The sequence below is a fragment of the Entelurus aequoreus genome, linkage group LG17 (assembly GCF_033978785.1).
Source record: "Entelurus aequoreus isolate RoL-2023_Sb linkage group LG17, RoL_Eaeq_v1.1, whole genome shotgun sequence".
In the NCBI taxonomy this organism is placed as follows: domain Eukaryota; kingdom Metazoa; phylum Chordata; class Actinopteri; order Syngnathiformes; family Syngnathidae; genus Entelurus; species Entelurus aequoreus.
In genome coordinates this window covers 19,739,780-19,766,062 of record NC_084747.1, presented here as the reverse complement: position 1 = coordinate 19,766,062, position 26,283 = coordinate 19,739,780, and the positions used below count along the sequence as shown (strand labels likewise).

At 40.4% G+C, this 26,283-nt stretch overlaps 1 protein-coding gene across 3 annotated transcripts in view; it reads left to right on the top strand.

The window, feature by feature from the left end:
• Positions 1-4,417: 4,417 nt before the first annotated feature.
• LOC133632622 (ral guanine nucleotide dissociation stimulator-like) overlaps positions 4,418-26,283 on the top strand; it is a 67,650-nt gene continuing 45,784 nt past the window's right edge. The window contains exon 1 of one of the 3 annotated variants that reach the window (XM_062025144.1): positions 4,418-4,959. In XM_062025144.1, coding sequence (XP_061881128.1) covers positions 4,939-4,959 — 21 coding nt within the window. In that variant the 5' untranslated portion in view covers positions 4,418-4,938. Of the gene's footprint in view, positions 4,960-16,272; positions 16,402-23,892; positions 24,143-26,283 lie in introns of those variants that run through there. The other 2 variants (XM_062025141.1, XM_062025142.1) reach the window with 2 other exon arrangements.

Below are 26,283 nucleotides of genomic sequence, written 5' to 3'. Positions count from 1 at the left end.
TGAACTCCTCCACTTGGGGCAAGATCTCCTCCCCAACCCGGAGACGGCACTCCACCCTTTTCCGGGCGAGAACCATGGACTCGGACTTGGAGGTGCTGATTCCCATCCCAGTCGCTTCACACTCGGCTGCGAACCGATCCAGTGAGAACTGAAGATCTTGGCCAGATGAAGCCATCAGGACCACATCACCCGCAAAAAGCAGAGACCTAATCCTGCAGCCACCAAACCAGATACCCTGGATATAGATGTATCATATAATTATATATGTATGTATATATGTACTATATATTATAATTTTGTATCATATATTGATATGCCCATTTGATTGTAGACTCTTACTGACACCTTGTGGCGATAGGAAAATACTACACTTCATTTGTTTGGGCACTTCCGGGTTGACGATGTCAGTTCAGTTCATTGAGACAATTGAGAAGTAGACAAGTTGTGTTAGCTCTTACAAGCCTTGGAAAAGGTAAGTCTGTAAGTAAACTGTTTAACTTGATATCAGACAGGAAGAGGCACCATCACACTGTGACACGTACACGATTGGAATACTGAACAACAAATCAATGATTGAAGTGACAAACTTGCCATGCAAGCAATACCCCGTTTGTTGACAAGAAGCTATGACAGTCATGGGAGCATTCCATCTCTTTATGAAGCAGAGGTAACACAAAAAGATTTAAAAGAGCTGGCGTTGTTTAACTATTAAGGTGGAAAGTGGTTAAATTTGATACTAAGATGTTTATTGAAAAACGATTTTTGTGCACTGTTTTAATGGATGTTTTGAGGACTTAAATGGCTGCGAGTCATACATTTCCACCATTGAAATAGTTTCAACACTCAGCAGTATTTGTTTGATGAGAGTGCTGTATATTTGTGTAAAGCTAATATTTACATATATCGTATTACATTTCAGTATGTTATTTGAATCACATAGCTTATACATTTGTCATTGTGTGTATTTCAGTTTTACATAAAAGTCCAGTGCAAGACAAAAGTAAAGATACAATAAAGACAAAGCAAGATCAACAACAATAAAGAGCCTAAATGGATTCATCTGCTTTGGAACTTTATTAGAACGTCTTGGATTGTTTGTTAGCTGTCTGCCAAGCTGTATAACCTCAACACATATAGTGAGGGCAGAACATATATAATAATGTATATCATTATATATAGTATATTAAATATAAGTTATTTTAAATATATTATATAGTAACAACAAATAAAGATTTGAAACACATTTGGTACCAGGTCAACCCTATACATACTGTACATATACATGTTTATTATTATTTTATTATAGAAACCCCAAAAGCAGTGAAGTTGTCTCGTTGTGTAAATAGTAAATAAAAACAGAATACAATGATTTGCAAATCCTTTTCAACGTATATTCAACTGAATAGACTGCAAAGACAAGATATTTAACGTTTGCAATGGTAAACTTTGTTATTTTTTTTTGCAAATATTAGCTCATTTGGAATTTGATGCCTGCAACATGTTTCAAAAAAGCTGGCACAAGTGGCAACAAAGACTGAGAAAGTTGAGGAATGCTCATCAAAGACTTATTTGGAACATCCCACAGGTGAGCAGGCTAATTGGGAACAGGTGGGTGCCATGATTGGGTATAAAAGCAGCTTCCATGAAATGCTCAGTCATTCACAAACAAGGATGGGGCGAGGGTCACCACTTTGTCAACAAATGCCTGAGCAAATTGTCCAACAGTTTAAGAACAACATTTCTCAACCAGCTATTGCAAGGAATTTAGGCATTTCACCATCTACGGTCTGTAATATCATCAAAAGGTTCAGAGATTCTGGAGAAATTACTGCACATAACATTGAATGCCCGTGACCTGTAAGCGACATCATTGTGTAAAGGATATCCCCACATGGGCTCAGGAACACTTCAGAAAACCACTGTCAGTAACTACAGTTGGTCGCCAAATCTTTAAGTGCAAGTTAAAACTCTACTATAATGATACACGGGTTATACTTGTATAGCGCTTTTCTACCTTCAAGGTACTCAAAGCGCTTTGACAGTATTTCCACATTTACCCATTCACACACACATTCACACACTGATGGCGGGAACTGCCATGCAAGGCGCTAACCAGCAGCCATCAGAGGCAAAGGGTGAAGTGTCTTGCCCAAGGACACAACGGACGTGACTAGGAAGGTAGAAGGTGGGAATTGAACCCCAGTAACCAGCAACACTCCGATTGCTGGCACAGCCACTCTACCAACTTTGCCACGCCATCCCTTGCAAAAGCCAAAGCCATTAATCAACAACACCCACAAACGCTTCGCTGGGTCTGAGCTCATCTAAGATGGACTGATGCAAAGTGGAAAAGTGTTCACAAAAAGTCCACATTTCAAATAGTTTTTGGAAACTGTGGACGTTGTGTCCTCCAGAACAAAGAGGAAAATAACCATCAGGACTGTTATAGGCGCAAAGTGTAAAAGCCAGCATCTGTGATGGTATGGGGGTGTATTAGTGCCAAAGGCATGGGTAACTTACACATCTGTGAAGGCACCATTAATGCTGAAAGGTACATACAGGTTTTGGAGCATCATATGTTGCCATCCAAGCAATGTTATCATGGACGCCCCTGCTTATTTCAGCAAGACAATGCCAAGTCACGTGTTACAACAGCGTGGCTTCATAGTAAAAGAGTGCAGGTACTAGACTGGCCTGCCTGTAGTCCAGACCTGTCTCCCATTAAAAATGTGTGGTGCAATATGAATGCTAAAATATCAGAATGGAGACTGTTGAACAACTTAAGCTGTACATCAAGCAAGAATGGGAAAGAATTCCACTTCAAAAATGTGTCTCCTCAGTTCCCAAACCTTTACTGAGTTTTGTTAAAAGGAAAGGCCATGTAACACAGTGGTAAAAATGCCCCTGTGACAACTTTTTTGCAATGTTTTGCTGCCATTGAATTCTAAGTTAATGATTAAATTAAGTTTCTCAGTGTGAACATTAAATATCTTGTCTTTGCCGTCTATTCAACTGAATATAAGTTTAAAAGGATTTGCAAATTATTATATTCTGTTTTTATTTACCATTTACTACACTACGTGACAACTTCACTGGTTTTGGGTTTTGTATTTTATTTTTTCCTTTACCAAACACTTTCTGCGTGCTTGTTATACATATTATGTGCTTTGATTGCTTGATTGATTGAGACTTTTATTAGTAGGTTGCACAGTGAAGTACATATTCCGTACAATTGACCACTAAATGGTAACACCCGAATAAGTTTTTCAACTTGTTTAAGTCGGTCCACTTAAATTGATTCATGATACAGATATATACTATCATATATACTATCATCATAATACAGTCATCACACAAGATAATCACATTGAATTATTTACATTATTTACAATCAGGGGTGTGGGGGGTGGGCGGGGGGGGGGGTAGGATATGGACAGCAAGTAGTGGACATAGAGAGAGAGAGAGAGAGAGAGAGAGAGAGAGAGAGAGAGAGAGAGAGAGAGAGAGAGAGAGAGAGAGAGAGAGATCAGAAGGCATAAGAAAAAGTATCTGCATTTGATTGTTTACATTTGATTATTAGCAATCCGGGGAAGGTGTTAGTTTAGGGTTGTAGCTGCCTGGAGGTAAACTTTTATTGCGGTTTTGAAGGAGGCTAAACATACCTATTGAAATAAGAATAAACTAAAATGTCTTCTCTTCTTGGCAAGTTATTTTCCTTACTGTAATTAATTCAGCTCACATATTAGTTATAATGATAAAAATACCCACAAAACTCAACATTTTCATAGAAAATGCAAACAATTCAATTATGATGGATTACATAAAGACAGTGTATATATATATATATATATATATATATATATATATATATATATATATATATATATATATATTGTAATATTTTTTAAATACATTTGTTCTAACCAAGCACTATCTGTTTGCCTGCCATAAATATGATGTCCTAAAATCCAGTTTATACATCTTAAAAAATAAGAGTAATCTAAAGTTTCTATTTTCCTTACTGCAATTAATATAGCTCACATATTAGTTACATATATACAGAAATCAACTTTTTATTAAAAAAAAAATGTAAGCATGACAGAATAAATATCTAAAACAAAGCTAAAGAAAATAGTATGCATGATCACATATTACTATTCTTAAATATTATTATTATTGAATATTATATATTAAAATAATGTATTTTTCATTTCTATGTTTGGTATTTCAAAATGAAATTCAAATAAACCAGTGTTTTTTCTTATTAAATACCCTTTCCCCCTGTTATTTCGACTATATGATGCGTTAAAGGGACCTCCCGTTTCCACTGAGCCTGCTTCGTGCTACGTGTGATGCGTTCAAGACCGTGGTACACGGGAACGGCGAAGAAGAGGTCTCTCGCAGCATCCATTAAAAGCATCCCGTGGTCGCGGTCACACATCGCCGCCGCGTCCGAGCCAGAGCGACTGCACGTCAGTGGGGATGCCGGACGGCGAGGCGGTGGATCGGTTTGGAGATGAGCGGCCGGAGCCCACCTTCCCCCTGCCTGCTTGCGGCGGAGCGCAGATGGACGACGGCGGGAGGAGACAAATAATCACTCCACGTTAGCCTGCTAGCATGCTAACTAGCTAGCTGTTAGCTTTCTGCTGTTTTTTTTTCCACCGAGGAGCCCCCCCACCTACGCCGAAAAACCCCCACGCCATTCCCCGCTGATGAGAGACATGCTGGAGGCGAGGAGGACATTTGTGTTCGGAAAAAAAGGCTTCGTAGTGGTCGACTGAAGCGACAGTTAGCTCTTTTTTTTCGTAATTTTGCTTTTTTTTGTCTTCTCTCCCACTGATGGGGATGCTAGCCGAGGATGCTAACAGAGGATGCTAACAGAGGATGCTAGTAGAGGAGAGCACCTGAACACACCATCAAGGACATGACACCGAGAGAATGATCATGCTGGAAAAACAGGTAAGCATCTTTAATGACGTGCACACCTTTTCTTTTTAAAAAAAAAAATTACACTAAATAAATAGTGATTTAAAGAACATTTAGAGGAGATTATTTGTGGGGGAAGAAGTAACATCGGCACAGCAGCTACAGTACAGGTGTTGTATTCAAGACCGCTGGGAAGTGTAGGAAATTACCCAATTAGGTCAAGGAGTGTCCAGTTATGGACGTAACGATATGCAAATTTCATATTACGGTTATCATTATTATCACGGTATTGTTGAATGTGCTCAAAAAGTACTTTTGACCAAGTTTCATTTGAAACAAAATATATATATATATATATATATATATATATATATATATATATATATATATATATATATATATATATATATATATATATATATATATATATATATATATATATATATACACACAGTGACGTGCAGTGAGGTTCATGGCTGGTGAGGCACTGACTTCATCACAGTCAGATTTACAAACTTATGAACCCTAAAGAGTATCTTATTCACCATTTGATTGTCAGCAGTTAACAGGTTGTGTTTAAAAGCTCATACCAGCATTCTTCCGTGCTTGGCACTCAGCATCAAGGGTTGGAATTGGGGGTTAAATCACCAAAAATTATTCCCGGGCGCGGCGCCGCTGCTGCCCACTGCTCCCCTCACCTCCCAGGGGGTGAACAAGGGGATGTGTCAAATGCAGAGAACACATTTCATTAAACCTAGTGTGTGTGTGACAATCATTGGTACTTTAACTTAACTTTAACTTTACACATACAAACTGTAGCACACAAAAAAGCACATTTAATAAAAAAAAACGTTATTATGGTCTTACCTTTACTTATAAATGAAGTCCATATTTTATGTGTGTATTTTTATATTCACTGATGAAAGTATTTGGCAGTCCTTGAACTCACCATAGTTTGTTTACATGTACAACTTTCCCTGACGCTGCCACAGAAAGACGTGTTTTATGCCACTCCTTTTTTGTCTCATTTTGTCCACCGAATGTTTTATGCTGTGCGTGAATGCACAAAGGTGAGCTTTGTTGATTTTTTTGACTTGTGTGGTGTGCTAATCAGGCATATTTTCTCAGTGCATGACTGCAAGCTGATCGATGCTAACATGCTATTTAGGCTAGCTGTATGTTCATATCACATCATTATGCCTCGTTTGTAGGTATATTTGAACTCATTTGAATTCCTTTACTTATGTTGTTTGTTTGTGCGCCATGTTGTTCCAGACCACAGCAAACGTTAACCAGCTTGCAAAGATTGTAATAAATCCGGTAGAGGACGATAAAATTGCGACACACAGTCATTTTTAGTGTTCGGAAAATGACTTTTAAAAAGTAATTAATTATAGTTACTCGTTACTTTACTGAAAAAGTAATTGGATTAATAACAGAATTACTCTTTAATAAATGTAATTCATTACTAGGGAAAGTCATTTTTACGTTACTTTGAAACTTTAAATATCTGGCATATGCATTTGGGAGATGTTTAATACAAGGGCGCAGTGTGCGGAGTCTGTGCTTTTAAAAGGCGGGGCCTGTTTCCTCCTGACGTGTGACGTCATCAAGGGTTTCAACGTAGCTGTGTTTTTTAGCTTTAGCCGTTAGCAGCGCACTTTGTCGGCTTTGATGCCAGGTCTTTTAAATTTTTTCAGCGGATTGTGTTACCTCTGCTTCATAAAGAGATGGAATGCTTCCATGGCTGTCATAGCTTCTTGTCAACAAACGGGGTATTGCTAGGATGGCAAGTTTGTCACTTTAATCATTGATTTGTTGTTCAGTATTCCCATCGTGTATGTGTCACGGTGTGATGGTGCCTCTTCCTGTTTGATATCAAGTTAATTTTCGTGCGATACCGCTTGTTGCTTTCCTGCTTTGAACTCGCTGCACTTATGACGCTGTCTTGTTGTCGACATAAAACCACATCAAAAGTAGCGTGCCACGTTACATCAAGCTATCGCTAACGACGTTGTAACGGACCTAAAAGTGATTAAATACATTACTCGTTACTAGTAAAAGTAACGCCGTTATTACGAACCCAACAGTCATTTTGATAGTAGGCTAACACAGACACTTACATCATGTGTTGTCTTCATTATAACACTTATATAAGACTTTTAAAATAATTTGATAGGAGGCAAATATAGCTAATATAGACACTTACATCATGTGTTGCCTTCATTATAACACTTATATAATACTTTTAAAGTCATTTTGATAGTATGCTAATATAGCTAATATAGACACTTACATCATGTGTTGTCTTCATTATAACACTTATATGAGACTTTTAACGTCATTTTGATAGTAGGCTAATATAGCTAATATAGACACTTACATCATGTGTTGCCTTCATTATAACACTTATATATTACTTTTAAAGTCATTTTGATAGTAGGCTAAATAGCTAATATAGACACTTACATCATGTGTTGCCTTCATTATAACACTTATATAATACTTTTAAAGTCATTTTGATAGTAGGCTACTATAGACACTTACATCATGTGTTGCCTTCATTATAACACTTATATAAGACTTTTAAAATCATTTTGATAGTAGGCTAACATAGCTAGTATAGACACTTACATCATGTGTTGTCTTCATTATAACACTTATATAAGACTTTTAAAGTCATTTTGATAGTAGGCTACTCAAAGTGTTTTCTGAGGCGGTACTTGGTGACACAACTTTGAGAACCACTGATATAGGACATTGTCACGTGTGTGTGTGTGTGTATATGTAGAAGCACACACGCACAGATTGTCGTCTGCTACGTGTTGGCGTGCAAGTTTCAGTTTTTGTCATGAAACCCACGCCTTGAATCAAATTAATGGGTTATACTTGTATAGCGCTTTTCTACCTTCAAGGTACTCAAAGCGCTTTGACAGTATTTCCACATTCACCCATTCACACACACATTCACACACTGATGGCGGGAGCTGCCATGCAAGGCGCTAACCAGCAGCCATCAGGAGCAAGGGTGAAGTGTCTTGCCCAAGGACACAACGGACGTGACTAGGATGGTAGAAGGTGGGGATTGAACCCCAGTAACCAGCAACCCTCCGATTGCTGGCACGGCCACTCTACCAACTTCGCCACGCCGCCCCTGACAGGAAAAGAAGAAGCAAGTGCTTGTGCGGCGTGGGATTGATGTCCGCTGACCTGGGACCAGTTCAGTTTTGCCACGGTGCGAGAAAAAAACAGTGGGCTTGGAACGAGGTCACTCCGTGTGAATTGTGTGTCGTGGTCGTTCCCCCCGAGCGCACTCAGCCAGCAAACACAAAACACTCGCCGGCTGAAAATTGTGCTGAGTCGGGGTTCACTTTCCCGCTAATTCCAGGGCTGTGTCCGTTTGTGCGTGTTTTTGTGCCTTTTTTGCTCTGTTGTGTTGCTGTTCTCCGTCTTCCCGAAGCAGGGACGTCAAACTCAACTGCACACAATTCAAAGCAGACTTTGGGTCGCCAGCCAAACGCCATTCATTGGCTCCGCCCCTCCATTGAAAACAAACATTCAATCAGTATCAGCTGTTTTTTGTGAAAAAGTACTTGCCTACTAATGCCTTTCAAAATGTAATCGATCATCAATAAAAATGCGTTGCATATATATATATATATATATATATATATATATGTATATATATATATGTATATATATATGTATATGTATATATATATGTATATAGGTATTTGTATATATATATATATATATATATATATATATATATATATATATATATATATATATATATATATATATATATATATATATATATATATATATATATACCGGTGTATATATATATGTATATGTATATATATATGTATATAGGTATTTGTATATATGTATATATATATATATATATGTGTATATATGAATATATTTGTATATATATATGTATATATACATATTGTATGTATGTATATATATGTTTTTGTATATATGTATATGTATGAAAGAATATGAATGTATATACATATATATGTATATATCTGTATATATGTATATACTGTATTTGTATATTTATATGTATATACATACTGTATATATATATATATGTTTATGTATATATGAATATATATATATATATATATATATATATATATATATATATATATATATATATATATATATATATGTATGTATGTATGTGTATATATATATATATATATATATATATATATATATATATATATATATATATATATATATATATATACATATTTATGTATATATACAGTATATGTGTGTGTGTATCAGTGACGTGCGGTGAGGTTCATGGCTGGTGAGGCACTAACTTCATCACAGTCAGATTACAAACATATGAACCCTAAAGAGTATCATATTCGACCATTTGATTGGCAGCAGTTAACGGGTTATGTTTAAAAGCTCATACCAGCATTCTTCCCTGCTTGGCACTCAGCATCAAGGGTTGGAATTGGGGGTTAAATCACCAAAAATGATTCCCGGGCGCGGCGCAGCTGCTGCCCACTGCTCCCCTCACCTCCCAGGGGGTGAACAAGGGGATGGGTCAAATGCAGAGGACAAATTTCACCACACCTAGTGTGTGTGACAATCATTGGTACTTTAACTTAACTTTAACTTTACACATACAAACTGTAGCACACAAAAAAGCACATTTAATTAAAAAAAATGTTATTATGGTCTTACCTTTACTTATAAATGAAGTCCAAGCGCCGCTCCTTCTGAACAAAAGCATCGATAACTTGTTTATAGAAGTCTTCTTTATCTTTCTTCAGTTTTATAAGTCTCTCTGTCTCAATGGAGATCTTCCTTTAATTATTACCTCCTGCTTCGATTGAAAGTCCAGTTTAGAAAACTGTTTTATTTTAGATATGTAATCCTCCATGTTAAAAGTCCAGGCGAGAGGAAAAAATAAACGATCGCTGCTATCTGTTGCTGCTTGTTGTCACTTCTTCTGCAGCCGAGTAGTCGCAAGAATGATCGATGGGATCACTAGCGCCCTCTTCCACCATGAGGCGGGATTACTGCGAGCCTCAGCCAGTGCGTCTTTGCAGCCGTTTTATGATTGCTCAGCACAAGAAATACGTTACACACATACAGTTGTTGACAAAATACACTGTACATTATATACCTCAGCTAACTAAACTATGGAAATGTATAATATAATTCATATAGCAATACGGTCTCACTGCACAGCAGGCCAGCAGTTAGCCGAGTCATTGCGCAATCCATGGTGAGGCTCAACTGGCTGCTGACTCACCACAAGTCTCTTCTCAGTATTTGAAAGGCAAATGTGAAAATTCAGTGATTTTGAATAAAAATAATCTAAAACTGGTGAAGTTAAATAGAATATAACTTTATAGTATAATCACTGGATACATACAACAATTAAATTAATGTTGTTTTTTTTTACTTTTTTTTTCTTTCCATGATGGCACATGAGGCCCCGCCTCACCTGCCTCCCCTGACTGCACGTCACTGGTGTGTATATATACAGTATGTTTTTTTTTCTTCATCGTAATAAGAAAGTGGAAGTATGAAAGCAAGGTTGGTTGCATGAACAAAGGCACTCGCTCTCTGGTAACAGAAAGTGATCACTGATCAGTGGGCGTGACACGCCGACAGCCAATCAGGTGACACTATCACGTTTGCTTGATTCTTTGCATGGAGTGAAAAGAGAAAGTCAAAATGAAGAAATTGTGGATAAAAGAGGTAAATGGTACTTTTTGGGTTTTTTTTTTTCAAAGGGATCGTGGTCAGATCGATGTAGTGTGTAAATGATGCAAGGCAAGACCGCGAATACCACACCACCTTAGCCCCGCTCACCCTTTAGAGGACAGCTGTCACTTCCTGGCACTGGACCTGCAGAAAATATTTCTTCTCAGGATGCTCCATTTTGACATTTTCACACTTTGCACTATTTTCTTACACTTTTTCAAGCATTTTTTACATATTCCTTATTTTTGCACCAAGTGTTCAGTTCTGTTTACATTGATTGAGTGTTTTCCATGCTTGTGTTGACATTTCCTTTCCTTTTTGCCTTGATAGCTGAGGGCATTACAATCATCGGAAAGGGTCAGAAAGGGGATCTCCTGCTCTTTACTTTCCACAGCTCATAAAAAAGATCAAAATGTATCTATATTGACCGCTATAAAACACTCATATGGTGATACCGTTCTCGTGGCGAAGTTGGTAGAGTGGCTGTGCCAGCAATCGGAGGGTTTCTGGTTACTGGGGTTCAATCCCCACCTTCTACCATCCTAGTCACGTCCGTTGTGTCCTTGGGCAAGACACTTCACCCTTGCTCCTGATGGGTGCTGGTAGCGCCTTGCATGGCAGCTCCCTCCATCAGTGTGTGAATGTGTGTGTGAATGGGTGAATGTGGAAATACTGTCAAAGCGCTTTGAGTACCTTGAAGGTAGAAAAGCGCTATACAAGTATAACCCATTTATCATTATTATTTAAGGCCAAGCACCAACACATTCCCCTTTGGCTGATTGGCTAATTATGCGTGTCCATACACAGTGTGGAGCTGCTCCTCCAAGCTAATAGTCATCACCTCCATTATGGGAAATTAAACAGCAAATCTGTGTTATTGTCAATTAGTATTTGCATGTATTTCTTCTCATAATATATCGTTTTGCTCTATTTTTCAAATGTTGCTGCTTCTTGTACGATGTACTTTGTTGGGAATTTTTCAATTTTCTCGAGAAGTGACTTTTTCTTTAATAAAACGAACGAGCAAGAAATCTAGCATCTTTTTCCGGTGTTATTATAGACTGTACTCGTGTTTGTAAATGTTTATTCACATACCTTAAATGTTTCCACACGTCGTCTGTAACACGGCAGCAAAACGGGTGAACAAACAAAACAGAAGTCATCGTCATGGACCCACTAGCTGCGCAAGCTAGCTCTCCAATCAGCTAATCAGACTCAATAACTCCACAGGAACGTTTTTTGGTGAATTTGTGAAACTGAAACAATACAAAAAGAATGCCGTTGTAAGTTATTAATACTAACACAGACACTCTTAAATGTAATGCTAACGACGCTAGCTTCGTTACATTACGATAGCACATGCAAATATGCATGAAAACGCTCCTACGGACATCAAACATGGGACGGTTTAGTAAGTAAGAATTGGGAATTGGTTTAGTTATATTGTAAAACTTACAAACGTCGCTTGGAGTGACGAATGAAGAATCCATACGAGTAGAACCGCTATGGATGGCCTATTTCCCAGTTAACGGCACCAAAGCAGGAAGTACATTTTCAACCCGCAACACCTGCAGCGAGCGAACCCATCCAAAAGATGGCGCCGTAGCACAAACAATAACACACCTTTTTAGTCCTCTGTTTGGGTTTAATGCAAACTATTGAACACCAAGCATTATGGGCATTAGCTGGGGAAAAAAATCATAAATCAGCCGCTCCGTCTTGTAAGCCGCAGGGTTCAAAATCTCGGAAAAAAGTAGCGTCTTATAGTTCAGAAATTAAGGTAGGTAATAGTGCGCAAATAATAGGCTATATGTGATATTTATATATGGTTAGAATCCTAAGAAATAGCGATTGTTGAAGGAAGGGTACATTCAATTTCATTTCATGTAAAAAAACAACTTATTTTTAAGGTGTAGAGGCTTTTATTTTGCTGTGGCGAGCCGCCATGTCTTTCACGTTTCCGATTTACTGTTCCAACCCTCGTACTGTGTCTAAAAGTCTGAATACCCGCTGACTCCTGATCCCTCCTGCTGTGTCTTCTTATTCTCTGGCGGATCCGGTGTGTTGACAAAGGCATATGCAACAAACATTGTTTATGTCTAACAGGAAGTGGCAGGTTGTGTTGGCTTCCTGTCCTGGCATCAGCTGAGACTCAAGAGAGAGAGAGAGAGAGAGTGAGAGAGAGAGAGAGAGGGGGGGGGGGGGGGTTCGGCTGTGCCTCCTTGTTTACTTTGTTTACTTGTTCACTTTGTTCTGTCACACCGCTCATACCTTGAAAATGGTTATCAATTAATAATTAATTGCTGCCTTGCTCCCCTTTAAAAAATTATCAACTAAATTTTTTCTGCACTCGTTTTTTTACTCTCAATATTTCTGCTGTAAGTATTTTTGACCGGAATTTTTTTTACACTGAATTTACTTTGCACTGGATATTTCTGCACTGAATTTTTTTGCCTTTTTTTTTTTTTTTTTTTTTTTTACACTGATTTTTTTACACTGAATTTTAAAAAATTGTATTTTCCATCCATCCATCCATTTCCTACCGCTTGTCCCTTTCGGGGTCGCGGGGGGCGCTGGAGCCTATCTCAGCTCCAATCGGGCGGAAGGCAGGGTACACCCTGGACAAGTCGCCACCTCATCGCAGGGCCACATTGTATTTTAACAAATTGAATTTTGAAACACACATTTTGCTCCTAAATCTTTAATCTATAAAATTGTCAGCTAATGAACTGTGCCTCCTTGTTGCCATGGCGACCGCTCTCCAACAGCATTCAGCCATGGGACATCCTCTGCATGTGAAAGCCCTCCCCATGCCTTCATTAGCACATGAATGGCTGCTCAATCGTCGCTTTGTTCCCGCGTTCCCCCGGACGACCGGCCCGTACGTGTCGGCACGCACGCCTCATACATGGCAGCGTGAAAATCCGCCGCATCAAAATAGACGCTCTCGTCGGTACCCTGGCAAAGTGTTGCCGTGACGACAGGAGCACTGAATTTATGTAACTGATTTTTTTGTGTTTGAATTTTGTGAACTGATTTTTGGGAACATCAAATTATATATATATATATATATATATATATATATATATATATATATATATATATATATATATATATATATATATATATATATATATATATATATATATATAGATAGATAGATAGATAGATATTGACGCTGCATCACTTATTTTTACGCTTGTACGACAGCCAAGAATGTTTGGCATGAAGCACTTAATTTATAACGACAACAAAGTCATGAGCTTCTGTTATGTCGGGAGACTTATCTCAAATGCTCACAGCCACAAAATGAGCGGCGCTCTCGTTGGAGGAAGTAAGTTTGACGGACACTCCTCTCTTGTCCAATGGGAACGCTCGTTAAAGCACAATCTCATGAAACATTCATTGCTTTGTTTGTTTTTTACCTTAAAATAGTAGCTTATAAAAAGTGAAAAATCACAAAAAAAATTGGATTAAAAAAATGTACATGTATGTATATATATATATATATATATATATATATATAGTACCTTAAATAATTACTAAAGAATTTCAAAAATCTTGACAAAAAATGTATTGAAAAAATTTACATTTTAAATATATACAGTATATATACATATATGTACATACTGTATATATATATATATATATATATATATATATATATATATATATATATATATATATATATATATATATATTAGGGCTGGGAATCTTTGGGTGTCCCACGATTCGATTCAAAATCGATTCTAGGGGTCACGATTCGATTCAAAATCGATTTTTTTCAATTCAAAACGATTCTCGATTCAAAAAAGATTTTTTATTTTTTTTATTATTTTTTTTTTTTTGAGAACAATACACAACAATACCATAATAATGCAATACAATTTAATTTTGAAGTTCTGAACTTGTAATTTTTTGCAGTGTTTATTAAGTGGTAATATGTCACATTTGTCCCAATTAACTTTATACCCTGATAAACAACCATATTCAGTGATGACATTATTGATATAAAGAAGACAGGAGTTAACATGTGACAGGTAAAAAAATTATGTCGTCACAATACATCGATAGCTTATTATACTGAGAGCCAATATTTATACCATGAATATTATTTTCACTTCTTATTTTTGCAGCTAAGGGTTCAATAACCAAATTAAATAATAATCCAGATGCAGGACATCCCTGTTTTACTCCTCTTTTTAACAAAAAAGGTTCTGAAATATGATTATTGGTTTTGACTGATGCCATGGGCCTTGTATAAAGCATCTTAATCCATTGTATAAAATTATCTCCAAATCCAAATTTACGTAATGTGCAAAACATAAATGACCAGTTTATGCGGTGGAATGCCTTCTCCGCATCAACAGTACATACTGCTGTGGGATAAGGGAGACTTCTAGCATAGTAAATAACATTAAACAATTTCCTTGTATTGTCTGAAGATTGTCGACCTTCCATGAAGCCAGTTTGGTCAGTATGAATTAATTTTCCTATTACATTTGATAATTGTGTGGGTAAGATATTTGCCAAGATTCAAAAGGATTCTCTATTCATTCAATACATAGATTTCAGCAGGATCTACCCCAGTCTGCTGACATGCAAGCAGAGTAGTAGATTTTTGTAAAAAGCTTTTATAATTGTAAAGGACAATGTTTTATCAACTGTTTGCAATGATGTACATTTGTTTTAACTATTAAATGAACCAAAAATATGACTTATTTTATCTTTGTGAAAATATTGGACACAGTGTGTTGTCAAGTTTATGAGATGCGATGCAAGTGTAAGCCACTCTGACACTATTGTTCTTTTTTATTTTAATGTCTAATGATAATGTCAATGAGGGATTGCATTGTTATGGTATTGCTGTGTATTGTTTTGTTGGATTGATTAATTAAAAAAAAAAAAAAAAATTCAAAAAAAAATAAATCGATTTTTTAAAAATGAGAATCGATTCTGAATCGCACAACGTCAGAATCGCGATTCGAGTTCGAATCGATTTTTTCCCCCACCCATATATATATATATATATATATATATATATATATATATATATATATATATATATATATATATTTCTTTTTTTTAATCCAATTTTTTTTTAGATTTTTTTGTTGTTGTTGTAATTTCTATAACATACTTTTTTGAGGTAAAAAAAAAAAAAAGAAGGTTCCTTGAGATTGTATGGCTTAGTGAGGAGAACACCATGTGTTAAACACGACCTGCTGTCTGCTGCGACATGGAATGCGACTTATGTAAACAGGAAGTAGACGCCACGTTTGATGGACAAGCGCCATGGCAACGGAGGAGGGACCATCAAGCATTTCATGTAGAGGCAGCCAGGCAGTGCTCACCATTCCAGCAGGTGTCTGCCAGAGAGAGAGAGAGAGAGAGAGAGAGTGAGGGGCGTCGTCAGGGCTGCAGAGGCGAGGCCGCCACCACAACTCATCAGTAATGTAGTCTGACGGTCAGGATGCAGCAGAACGGCCTCAAGTGTGCACCGTCCTGGTGAACGTTGATGAGCGGCGGCGGAAGATGCACTCGCAGACGGGCTGAGGGAGAGACGAACAGGCTGGGGGAAGGGGGGAGGAGGGCGGACGCCGTCTATCTGTGGAGGCGTGCATGTGATGCAACAACATGGAGGACAGGTTCAACGTGCACAGAGCGCTGGCTCAGCCTGCCAGGATGTGCATGTTTGATCTGCCCGTCTACATCATGGACCACCTGGTGAGGGCCGCTTGGTGTGTGTGTGTTTGTGTGTGTGTGTGTTTGTGTGTTTCTACCCTTCTTGAGACATGAAGAAGGAAAAATAGTTGCCATATGAGGAGGTGTGAACAAGTGATGACATAAATCATGGTCCCAATAACATTGCATCTAATAGAGAATGTCTCATTTGCACCTCTGCTGGTGAAATCTATCCAAATGAGGGTGGTCCCAAAAAGGAGGGTTTGTTCCAATTGACTCTGTGTCGCTTTTAAAAGTGCTCCCCCTCTGGTCAACATATGAAATAACAAGTGTGTGTAAAAATCTGAAGTGCTCCACCTCTGGCCAACATATGTAATAACAAGTATGTGTAAGAAATTGAAATGCGCCCCCTTTGACCAAAATGTATTTAAAAAAATAAATAAATATGTTTATACAGACATACTGTAATAACTTGAAGTAAATAATGAAGATCAAAAATCGATGAACAAAAAATTAAATCATTAGCTAAAAGCAGTCTTTTTCTCACAATGTGTCGACTTTCTTCTTATAAAATTGGGAACAATTTCTCGTATTATTTCTGTTTCTGTAATATTGCAATATTTTCTCGTAAAATTATTACTTTTTTTAAGATTAAAGTTTAAGATTAAAGTACCAATGATTGTCACACACACACTAGATGTGGTGAAATTTGTCCTCTGCATTTGACCCATCCCCTTGGGGAGCAGTGGGCAGCAGCGGCGCCGCGCCCGGGAATCATTTTGGTGATTTAACCCCCAACTCCAACCCTTGATGCTGAGTGCCAAGCAGGGAGGAAACGGGTCCCATTTTTATAGTCTTTGGTATGACTCGGCTGTGTACAATTATTACTTTTTAATGCAAAAGTGAGACACTTGTCATACAAAATTCTGACTTTTATGACAATATTGCCAATTCTTTTGTTGTTATTGTAAAATAGGGAAATGTTTTGAGTAAAATTATGACTTTGTCACAATTTTGAGAAAGTAAAATTTCTGATTATTATTATATAATATTGCCAAAATTTTTAAGTTTTCTTATAAAATTGTGACTTTTGTCGGGTAAAATTACGACTCTTTTCATAAAATTGCCAACATTTTAAGCTTTTCTTGTAAAATTGCGACTGTTAGAGTAAAATTCCAACTTTTATCATAATATCGCACAAATGTTAAATTTTTCTTGTAAAATTTTGACTGTCGGGTGCAGTGTGAGCTGGGCGGCAGCCGAAGGCAGGGCACTTGGCGGTCCGATCCTCTGCTACATAAGCTAGCTCTTGGGACGTGGAACGTCACCTCCCTGGGAGGGAAGGAGCCTGAGCTGGTGCGCGAGGTGGAGAAATTCTGGCTACATATAGTCGGACTCACTTCGAACCAGTTCTCTCGAGAGGGGATGGACTCTTTTCCACTCTGGCGTTGCAAGCAATGAGAGGCGATGGGCTGGGGTGGCAATTCTTGTTGCCCCACGGCTCAAAGCCTGCACGTTGGACTTTAACCCAGTAGACGAGAGGGTAGCTTCTCTCCGCCTTCGGGTGGGGGGACGGGTCCTGACTGTTGTTTGTGCTTATGCACCAAATAGCAGCTCAGAGTACCCACTCTTTTTGGATTCCCTTGAGAGAGTACTGGAGAGTGCTCCCTCGGGTGATTCCCTCGTTCTGCTGGGGGACTTCAACGCTCATGTTGGCAACGACAGTGAAACCTGGAGAGGTGTGATTGGGAAGAATGGCCGCCCGGATCTGAACCCAAGTAGTGCTTTGTTATTGGACTTTTGTGCTCGTCACGGATTGTCCATAACAAACACAATGTTTAAACATAAGGGTGTCCATGCGTGCACTTGGCACCAGGACACCCTAGGCCGCAGTTCCATGATCGACTTTGTAGTTGTGTCATCGGATTTGCGGCCTCATGTTTTGTACACTCGGGTGAAGAGAGGGGCAGAGCTTTCTACCGATCACCACCTGGTGGTGAGCTGGCTCCGATGGAGGGGGAGGATGCCGGACAGGCCTGGCAGGCCCAAACACATTGTGAGGGTCTGCTGGGAACGTCTAGCAGAGTCTCCTGTCAGAGAGAGTTTCAATTCCCACCTCCGGAAGAACTTTGAACATGTCACGAGGGAGGCGCTGGATATTGAGTCCGAGTGGACCATGTTCCGTGCCTCTATTGTTGAGATGGCTGATTGGAGCTGTGGCCGCAAGGTGGTTGGTGCCTGTCAATTCTAGAACCCGCTGGTGGACACTAGCAGTGAGAGATGCCGTCAAGCTGAAGAAAGAGTCCTATCGGGTCCTTTTGGCTCATGGGACTCCAGAGGCAGCGGCAGGTACCGACAGGCCAAGCGAAGTGCGGCTTCAGCGGTCGTGGAGGCAAAAACTCAGACATGGGAGGAGTTTGGGGAAGCCATGGAAAATGACTTCCGGACGGCTTCGAAGCGATTCTGGTCCACCATCCGCCGCCTCTGGGGGGGGAAGCAGTGCACTGTCAACACCGTGTATTGTGAGGATGGTGTGCTGCTGACCTCTACTGCGGCTGTTGTGGATCGATGGAGGGAATACTTCGAAGACCTCCTCAATCCCACCAACACATCTTCCTATGAGAAAGCAGTGCCTGGGGAATCTGTGGTGGGCTCTCCTATTTCTGGGGCTGAGGTTGCCGAGGTAGTTAAAAAGCTCCTCGGTGGCAAGGCCCCGGGGGTGGATGAGATCTGCCCGGAGTTTCTTAAGGCTCTGGATGCTGTGGGGCTGTCTTGGTTGACAAGACTCTGCAACATTGCGTGGACATCGGGGGCGGTACCTCTGGATTGGCAGACCGGGGTGGTGGTTCCTCTCTTTAGGAAGGGGAACCGGAGGGTGTGTTCCAACTATCGTGGGATCACACTCCTCAGCTTTCCCGATAAGGTCTATTCAGATGTACTGGAGAGGAGGCTACGCCGGATAGTCGAACCTCGGATCCAGGAGGAACAGTGTGGTTTTCATCCTGGTCATGGAACGGTAGACCAGCTCTATACTCTCGGCATGGTCCTTGAGGGTGCATGGGAGTTTGCCCAACCAGTCTACATGTGCTTTGTGGACTTGGAGAAGGCATTCGACCATGTCCTCCGGGACGTCCTGTGGGGAGTGCTCAGAGAGTATGGGGTATCGGACTGTCTGATTGTGGCGGTCCGCTCCCTGTATGATCAGTGTCAGAGCTTGGTCCGCATTGCCGGCAGTATGTCGGACCGGTTTCCAGTGAGGGTTGGACTCCGCCAAGGCTGCCCTTTGTCACCGATTCTGTTCATAACTTTTATGGACAGAATTTCTAGGCGCAGTCAGGGCGTTGAGGGGATTCGGTTTGGTGGCTGCAGGATTAGGTCTCTGCTTTTTGCAGATGATGTGGTCCTGATGGCTTCAACTGGCCAGGATCTTCAGCTCTCGCTGGATCGGTTCACAGCCGAGTGTGAAGCGACTGGGATGAGAATCAGCACCTCCAAGTCCGAGTCCATGGTTCTCGCCCGGGAAAGGGTGGAGTGCCATCTCCAAGTTGGGGAGGAGATCTTGCCCGAAGTGGAGGAGTTCAAGTACCTAGGAGTCTTGCTCATGAGTGAGTGAAGAGTGGATCGTGAGATCAACATGTGGCGTCTTCAGTAATTGAGAGATTCAGAGCTTTATTTGTCCATTCTTAACATGTACAAGACACATAAGAACTGAAATTACATTTTCGGCACAATCCCGCTAAGAGCAGACATACGTTACAGGGAGACAAGACGGGACCGCCAACGGATCAGCCACTTAGGGCGCTCCTTAAAAAGGTGGGAAAAAGGTGACATTGGGGAAGGGGGGGAGAGTAAAAAAATATCAGTCTGAGGCTGGACCCTCAGGAATGGTCCAGACTGAGTCCGAGGAAAAAACCTCACATAGCATGGCACACATAAACATGGTACATGTAATGCGGACGCTGTATCGATCCGTTGTGGTGAAGAAGGAGCTGAGCCGGAAGGCAAAGCTCTCAATTTACCATTCGATCTAAGTTCCCATCCTCACCTATGGTCATGAGCTTTGGGTTATGACCGAAAGGACAAGATCATGGGTACAAGCGGCCGAAATGAGTTTCCTCCGCCGGGTAGCGTGGCTCTCCCTTAGAGATAGGGTGAGAAGATCTGTCATCCGGGAGGAGCTCAAAGTAAAGCCGCTGCTCCTCCACATGGAGAGGAGCCAGATGAGGTGGTTCAGGCATCTGGTCAGGATGCCACCCGAACGCCTCCCTAGGGAGGTGTTTGGGGCACGTCCGACCGGCAGGAGGCCAAGGGGAAGACCCAGGACATGTTGGGAAGACTATGTCTTCCGGCTGGCCTGGGAACGCCTCCGGATCCCCCGGGAGGAGCTGGACGAAGTGAGTGGGGAGACGGAAGTCTGGGCTTCCTTGCTTAGGCTGCTTCCCCCGCGACCCGACCTCGGATAAGCGGAAGAAAATGGATGGATGGATGAAAATTTTGACTTGCGTTGAGTAAAATTACGACTTTTATTATAATACTAGAGGTAGGTATTTTTCTGAGGTATCAAGAACATAACAAATACAAGAATGTGTGAGTGCGTGCATGCGTGGGGGCGTGTGTGTGTGTGTGTGTGCTTGTGTGTGTGTGTGTGTGTGTGTGTGTGTGCATGTGTGCAAGCTTTTGATGTCCATGAGCTACGTAGGGTTCATAAAATACTTAGCAATACAAATTGTAAATAAATATACTTCATCTGTTCCATCACAAAGGTCTTATAAAGCAGTGGTTCTTAACCATAGGGCCGGGTCCGCCTAAAAATGATGTTTCTCAGCTGTGCTCCGTATGGTTGTAATACACTTTTCCACCACTTGTATTTTCATATGCACTTACATTGTATTGACAGTTTAGTTGAGAAACATGATTAATATATACACACATTGTATGTATATATATATTTTTGTCACTTATTTATGAGTCCCTTCTTATGCAATATACATGTTTATTATAAACCCCAAAAGCAGTGAAGTTGTCATGTTATGTAAATGGTAAATAAAAACAGAATACAATGATTTGCAAATCCTTTTCAACTTATATTCAATTGAATAGACTGCAAAGACAAGATATTTCATGTTCACACTGAGAAACCTTGTTATTTTTAGCAAATATTAGCTCATTTGGAATTTGATGCCTGCAACATGTTTCAAAAAAGCTGGCACAAGTGGCAAAAAAGACTGAGAAAGTTGAGGAATGCTCATCAAAGACTTATTTGGAACATCCCACAGGTGAACAGGCTAATTGGGAACAGGTGGGTGCCATGATTGGGTATAAAAACAGCTTCTATGAAATGCACGGGCATTCACAAACAAGGATGGGGCGAGGGTCACCACTTTGTCAACAAATGCCTGAGCAAATTGTCCAACAGTTTAAGAACATTTCTCAACCAGCTATTGCAAGGAATTTAGGGATTTCACCATCTACGCTCCGTAATATCATCAAAAGGTTCAGAGAATCTGGAGAAATCACTGCACGTAAGCCATGATATTACGGACTTTGGATCCCTCAGGCGGTACTGCATCAAAAAGCGACATAAGTGTGTAAAGGATATCACCACATGGGCTCAGGAACACTTCAGAAAACCACTGTCAGTAACTACAGTTTGTCGCTACATTTGTAAGTGCAAGTTAAAACTCCACTATGCAAAGCCAAAGCCACTTATTAACAACACCCAGAAATGCTTCGCTGGGCCCAAGCTCATTTAAGATGGGCTGATGCAAAGTGGAAAAGTGTTCTATGGTCTGACGAGTCCAAATTTCTAAATGTTTATGGAAACTTTGGACGTCGTGTTCTCCGGACCAAAGAGGAAAAGAACCATCCGGACTGTTCTAGGCGCAAAGTGTAAAAGCCAGCTTCTGGGATGGTATGGGGGTGTATTAGTGCCCAAGGCATGGGTAACTTACACATCTGTGAAGGCACCATTAATGCTGAAAGGTACATACAGGTTTTGGAGCAACATATGTTGCCATCCAAGCAACGTTATCATGGACGCCCCTGCTTATTTCAGCAAGACAATGCCAAGCCACGTGTTACAACAGCGTGGCTTCATAGTAAAAGACTGCGGGTACTAGACTGGCCTGCCTGTAGTCCAGACCTGTCTCCCATTGAAAATGTGTGGTGCAATATGAATCCTAAAATAACAGAAGGAGACTGTTGAATAACTTAAGCTGTACATCAAGCAAGAATGGGAAAGAATTTCACTTAAAAAATGTGTCTCCTCAGTTCCCAAACCTTTACTGAGTTTTGTTAAAAGGAAAGGCCATGTAACACAGTGGTAAAAATGCCCCTGTGATAACTTTTTTGCAATGTTTTGCTGCCATTAAACTCTAAGTTAATGATTATTTGGCCAAAAAGATGAAGTTTCTAAGTGTGAACATGGTTTTGGGTTTTGTACTACAGGCGGCCATTGTTGTCATTGCTGGAGTTTGTTCACTCATTGTGTGTACGTGTGTGTGTGAGTGTGTGTGTGTGTGTGTGTGTGTGTGTGTGTGTGTGTGTGTGTGTGTGTGTGTATACTTGTATTTCTACCCTTCTTGAGACACCAACAAGGAAAAGTATCTTCCATATGAGGAGGTGTGAACAAGTGATGACATAAATCATGGTCCCAATAACATTGCATCTAATAGAGAATGTCTCATTTGCACCCCTGCTGGTAAAATCTATCCAAATGAGGGTGATCCCAAAAAGGAGGGATTTTTCCAATTGATTGTGTGTCGCTTTTAAAAGTGCTCCCCCTTTGGTCAACATATGAAATAACAAGTGTCTGTAAAAATTGGAAGCGCTTCCCCCCTGGCCAACATATGAAATAACAAGTGTGTGTAAGTGATTGAAATGCGCCTTCTTTGGCCAAAATTAATAAAACAAATAAAATAAATACAGTATGTATATAGAGACATACTGTCATAACTTGAAGTAAATAATGAAGATTAAAAAACAATTACAAACAAACATTTTTTTAATTTTTTTTTTACTAAAAGCTTAACTTTTTTGATATTTACATAGTATGTATATATTATTTATGTTATAAATACAAATTTGGGTATATCTAGAAAGGGTGGTCTGAAAGAGGTAGGCATTTTTCGGAGGTCTTAAGAAGGTAATAAATACAAGATTGTGTGTGTGTGTGTGTGTGTGTGTGTGTGTGTGTGTGTGTGTGTGTGTGTGTGTGTGCGTGCGTGCAGCGAGGGCCCGGCCCCCTGATATTTGGACATGTCGTGTCGTGTCTGGGTGATACCTGCCTAGTCGCTCCTGTGTCAGCTTGTTGAGAAAGTAGTGGAAGGTGACGATTGCTCCAAGTGTTTACTAACATTGATCATTAGGAGGAATAAGAAGTCCAAATGTTTGTGGAAGGTGGGACGTGAGGGCGTAGTACCGCGTGTGGCCACCAGGGGAGGTGTACAGGCAGCCCAATTTGAAGATGATCAGGGACTTCCCACACCTTCTATTGCTTCACTTTTGCTTTGGTGCCTCAGCCCAGTGAGAGTCAAACTCTTGTTGTTGTTGTTGTTGTCCTTTTGGACCCGTGTGCTACAAGTTAATCTTTCCCCAGTCTTGTTCCCGCCATTGTTGACACAGCTGGGAAAGCAAACATGCGCAGGAAGAGCGTCCGCGGGGGTTCTGAGGGGCGCTGGCAGATGTGTGAGTGACACTAGTGGGGATGTGGCGCGGGACCTGCGGACTGCTGGGCCGGACACGGGACTGCTGGGACCTTGAGGACTGTTACAGGACAGGACAGGTGGGAGTCTCTTTCTTATCTCCTGGTGTGTCCATGAAGGTCACACGGACCAGTCCGGGACAGGAAACAATATGGATACAGTTTTTGCCACAGCACCACAATCTATGCGTTACATGGCATTTTAATTTACATCATTGGGCAATAGTCCCGTTATAATGTGTTTATGAACTGGTACTTTGCTGACACGTATGGTGTCCCACTCCATTATTGGTATCGGAAAAAAGAAGTATCTGATCAAATGTGTGATATCATGTGCGATACAAGCAGTCCTGTAGCGTGTTTACTTGTATGCGATATCATGTGCGATACAAGTAGTCCTGTAGCGTGTTTACTTGTGTGTGATATCATGTGCGATACAAGCAGTCCTGTAGCCTGTTTACTTGTGTGTGATATCATGTGCGATACAAGCAGTCCTGTAGCGTGTTTACTTGAATGGGATATCATGTGCAATACAAACAGCCCTGTAGCGTGTTTACTTGAGTGCAATATCATGTGCGATACAAGCAGTCCTGCAGCGCGTTTACCTGTGTGTGATATCATGTGCGATTCAAGCAGTCCTGTAGCGTGTTTACTTGTGTGTGGTATCATGTGCGATACAAGCAGTCCTACGGCGTGTTTAGTTGTGTGTGATGTAATGTGCGATACAAGCAGTCCTGTAGCATATTTACTTGTGTGTGATATCATGTGCTATACAAGCAGTCTTGTAGCGTGTTTACTTGTGTGTGATATCATGTGCGATACAAGCAGTCCTGCGGCGTGTTTAATTGTGTGTGATCATGTGCGATACAAGCAGTCCTGTAGCGATACAAGCAGTCCTGTAGCGTGTTTACTTGTGTGTGATATCATGTGCGATACAAGCAGTCCTGCGGCACGTTTACTTGTATGTGATATCATGTGCGATACAAGCAGTCCTGCGGCGTGCTTAGTTGTGTGTAATATCATGTGCGATACAAGCAGTCCTGCAGCGTATTTACTTGTGTGTGATATCATGTGCGATTCAAGCAGTCCTGTAGCGTGTTTACTTGTGTGTGGTATCATGTGCGATACAAGCAGTCCTACGGCGTGTTTAGTTGTGTGTGATGTAATGTGCGATACAAGCAGTCCTGTAGCATATTTACTTGTGTGTGATATCATGTGCTATACAAGCAGTCTTGTAGCGTGTTTACTTGTGTGTGATATCATGTGCGATACAAGCAGTCCTGCGGCGTGTTTAATTGTGTGTGATCATGTGCGATACAAGCAGTCCTGTAGCGATACAAGCAGTCCTGTAGCGTGTTTACTTGTGTGTGATATCATGTGTGATACAAGCAGTCCTGCGGCACGTTTACTTGTATGTGATATCATGTGCGATACAAGCAGTCCTGCGGCGTGTTTAGTTGTGTGTAATATCATGTGCGATACAAGCAGTCCTGCAGCGTATTTACTTGTGTGTGATATCATGTGCTATACAAACAGTCCTGTAGCCTGTTTACTTGTGTGTAATACCATGTGTGATACAAGCTGTCCTGCGGCACGTTTACTTGTGTGTGATATAATGTGCGATACAAACCGTCCTGTAGCCTGTTTACTTGTGTGTGATACCATGTGCGATACAAGCTGTCCTGCAGCACGTTTACTTGTGTATTGACATCATGTGCGATACAAGCTGTCCTGCGGCATGTTTAGTTGTGTGTGATATCATGTGTGATACAAGCAGTCCTGTAGCGTGTTTACTTGTGTGTGATATCATGTGTGATACAAGCAGTCCTGTAGCGTATTTACTTGTGTGTGATATCATGTGCTATACAAGCAGTCCTGTAGCGTGTTTACTTGTGTGTGATATCATGTGCGATACACGCTGTCCTGTAGCACGTTTACTTGTGTGTGATCATGTGCGATACAAGCAGTCCTGTAGCGTGTTTACTTGTGTGTGATATCATGTGCGATACAAGCAGTCCTCTAGCATGTTTACTTGTGTGTGATATCATGTGCGATACAAGCAGTCCTCTAGCATGTTTACTTGTGCTGGACAGCAAGTTCACATCTACCATGTTTTCTGGACTATAGAGCGGTATATAAGCCGCACCCAATGTACGGTGCATATATATCTTTCTTTCTTTCTTTCTTTCTTTCTTTCTTTCTTTCATGTTTATTTCGAATAT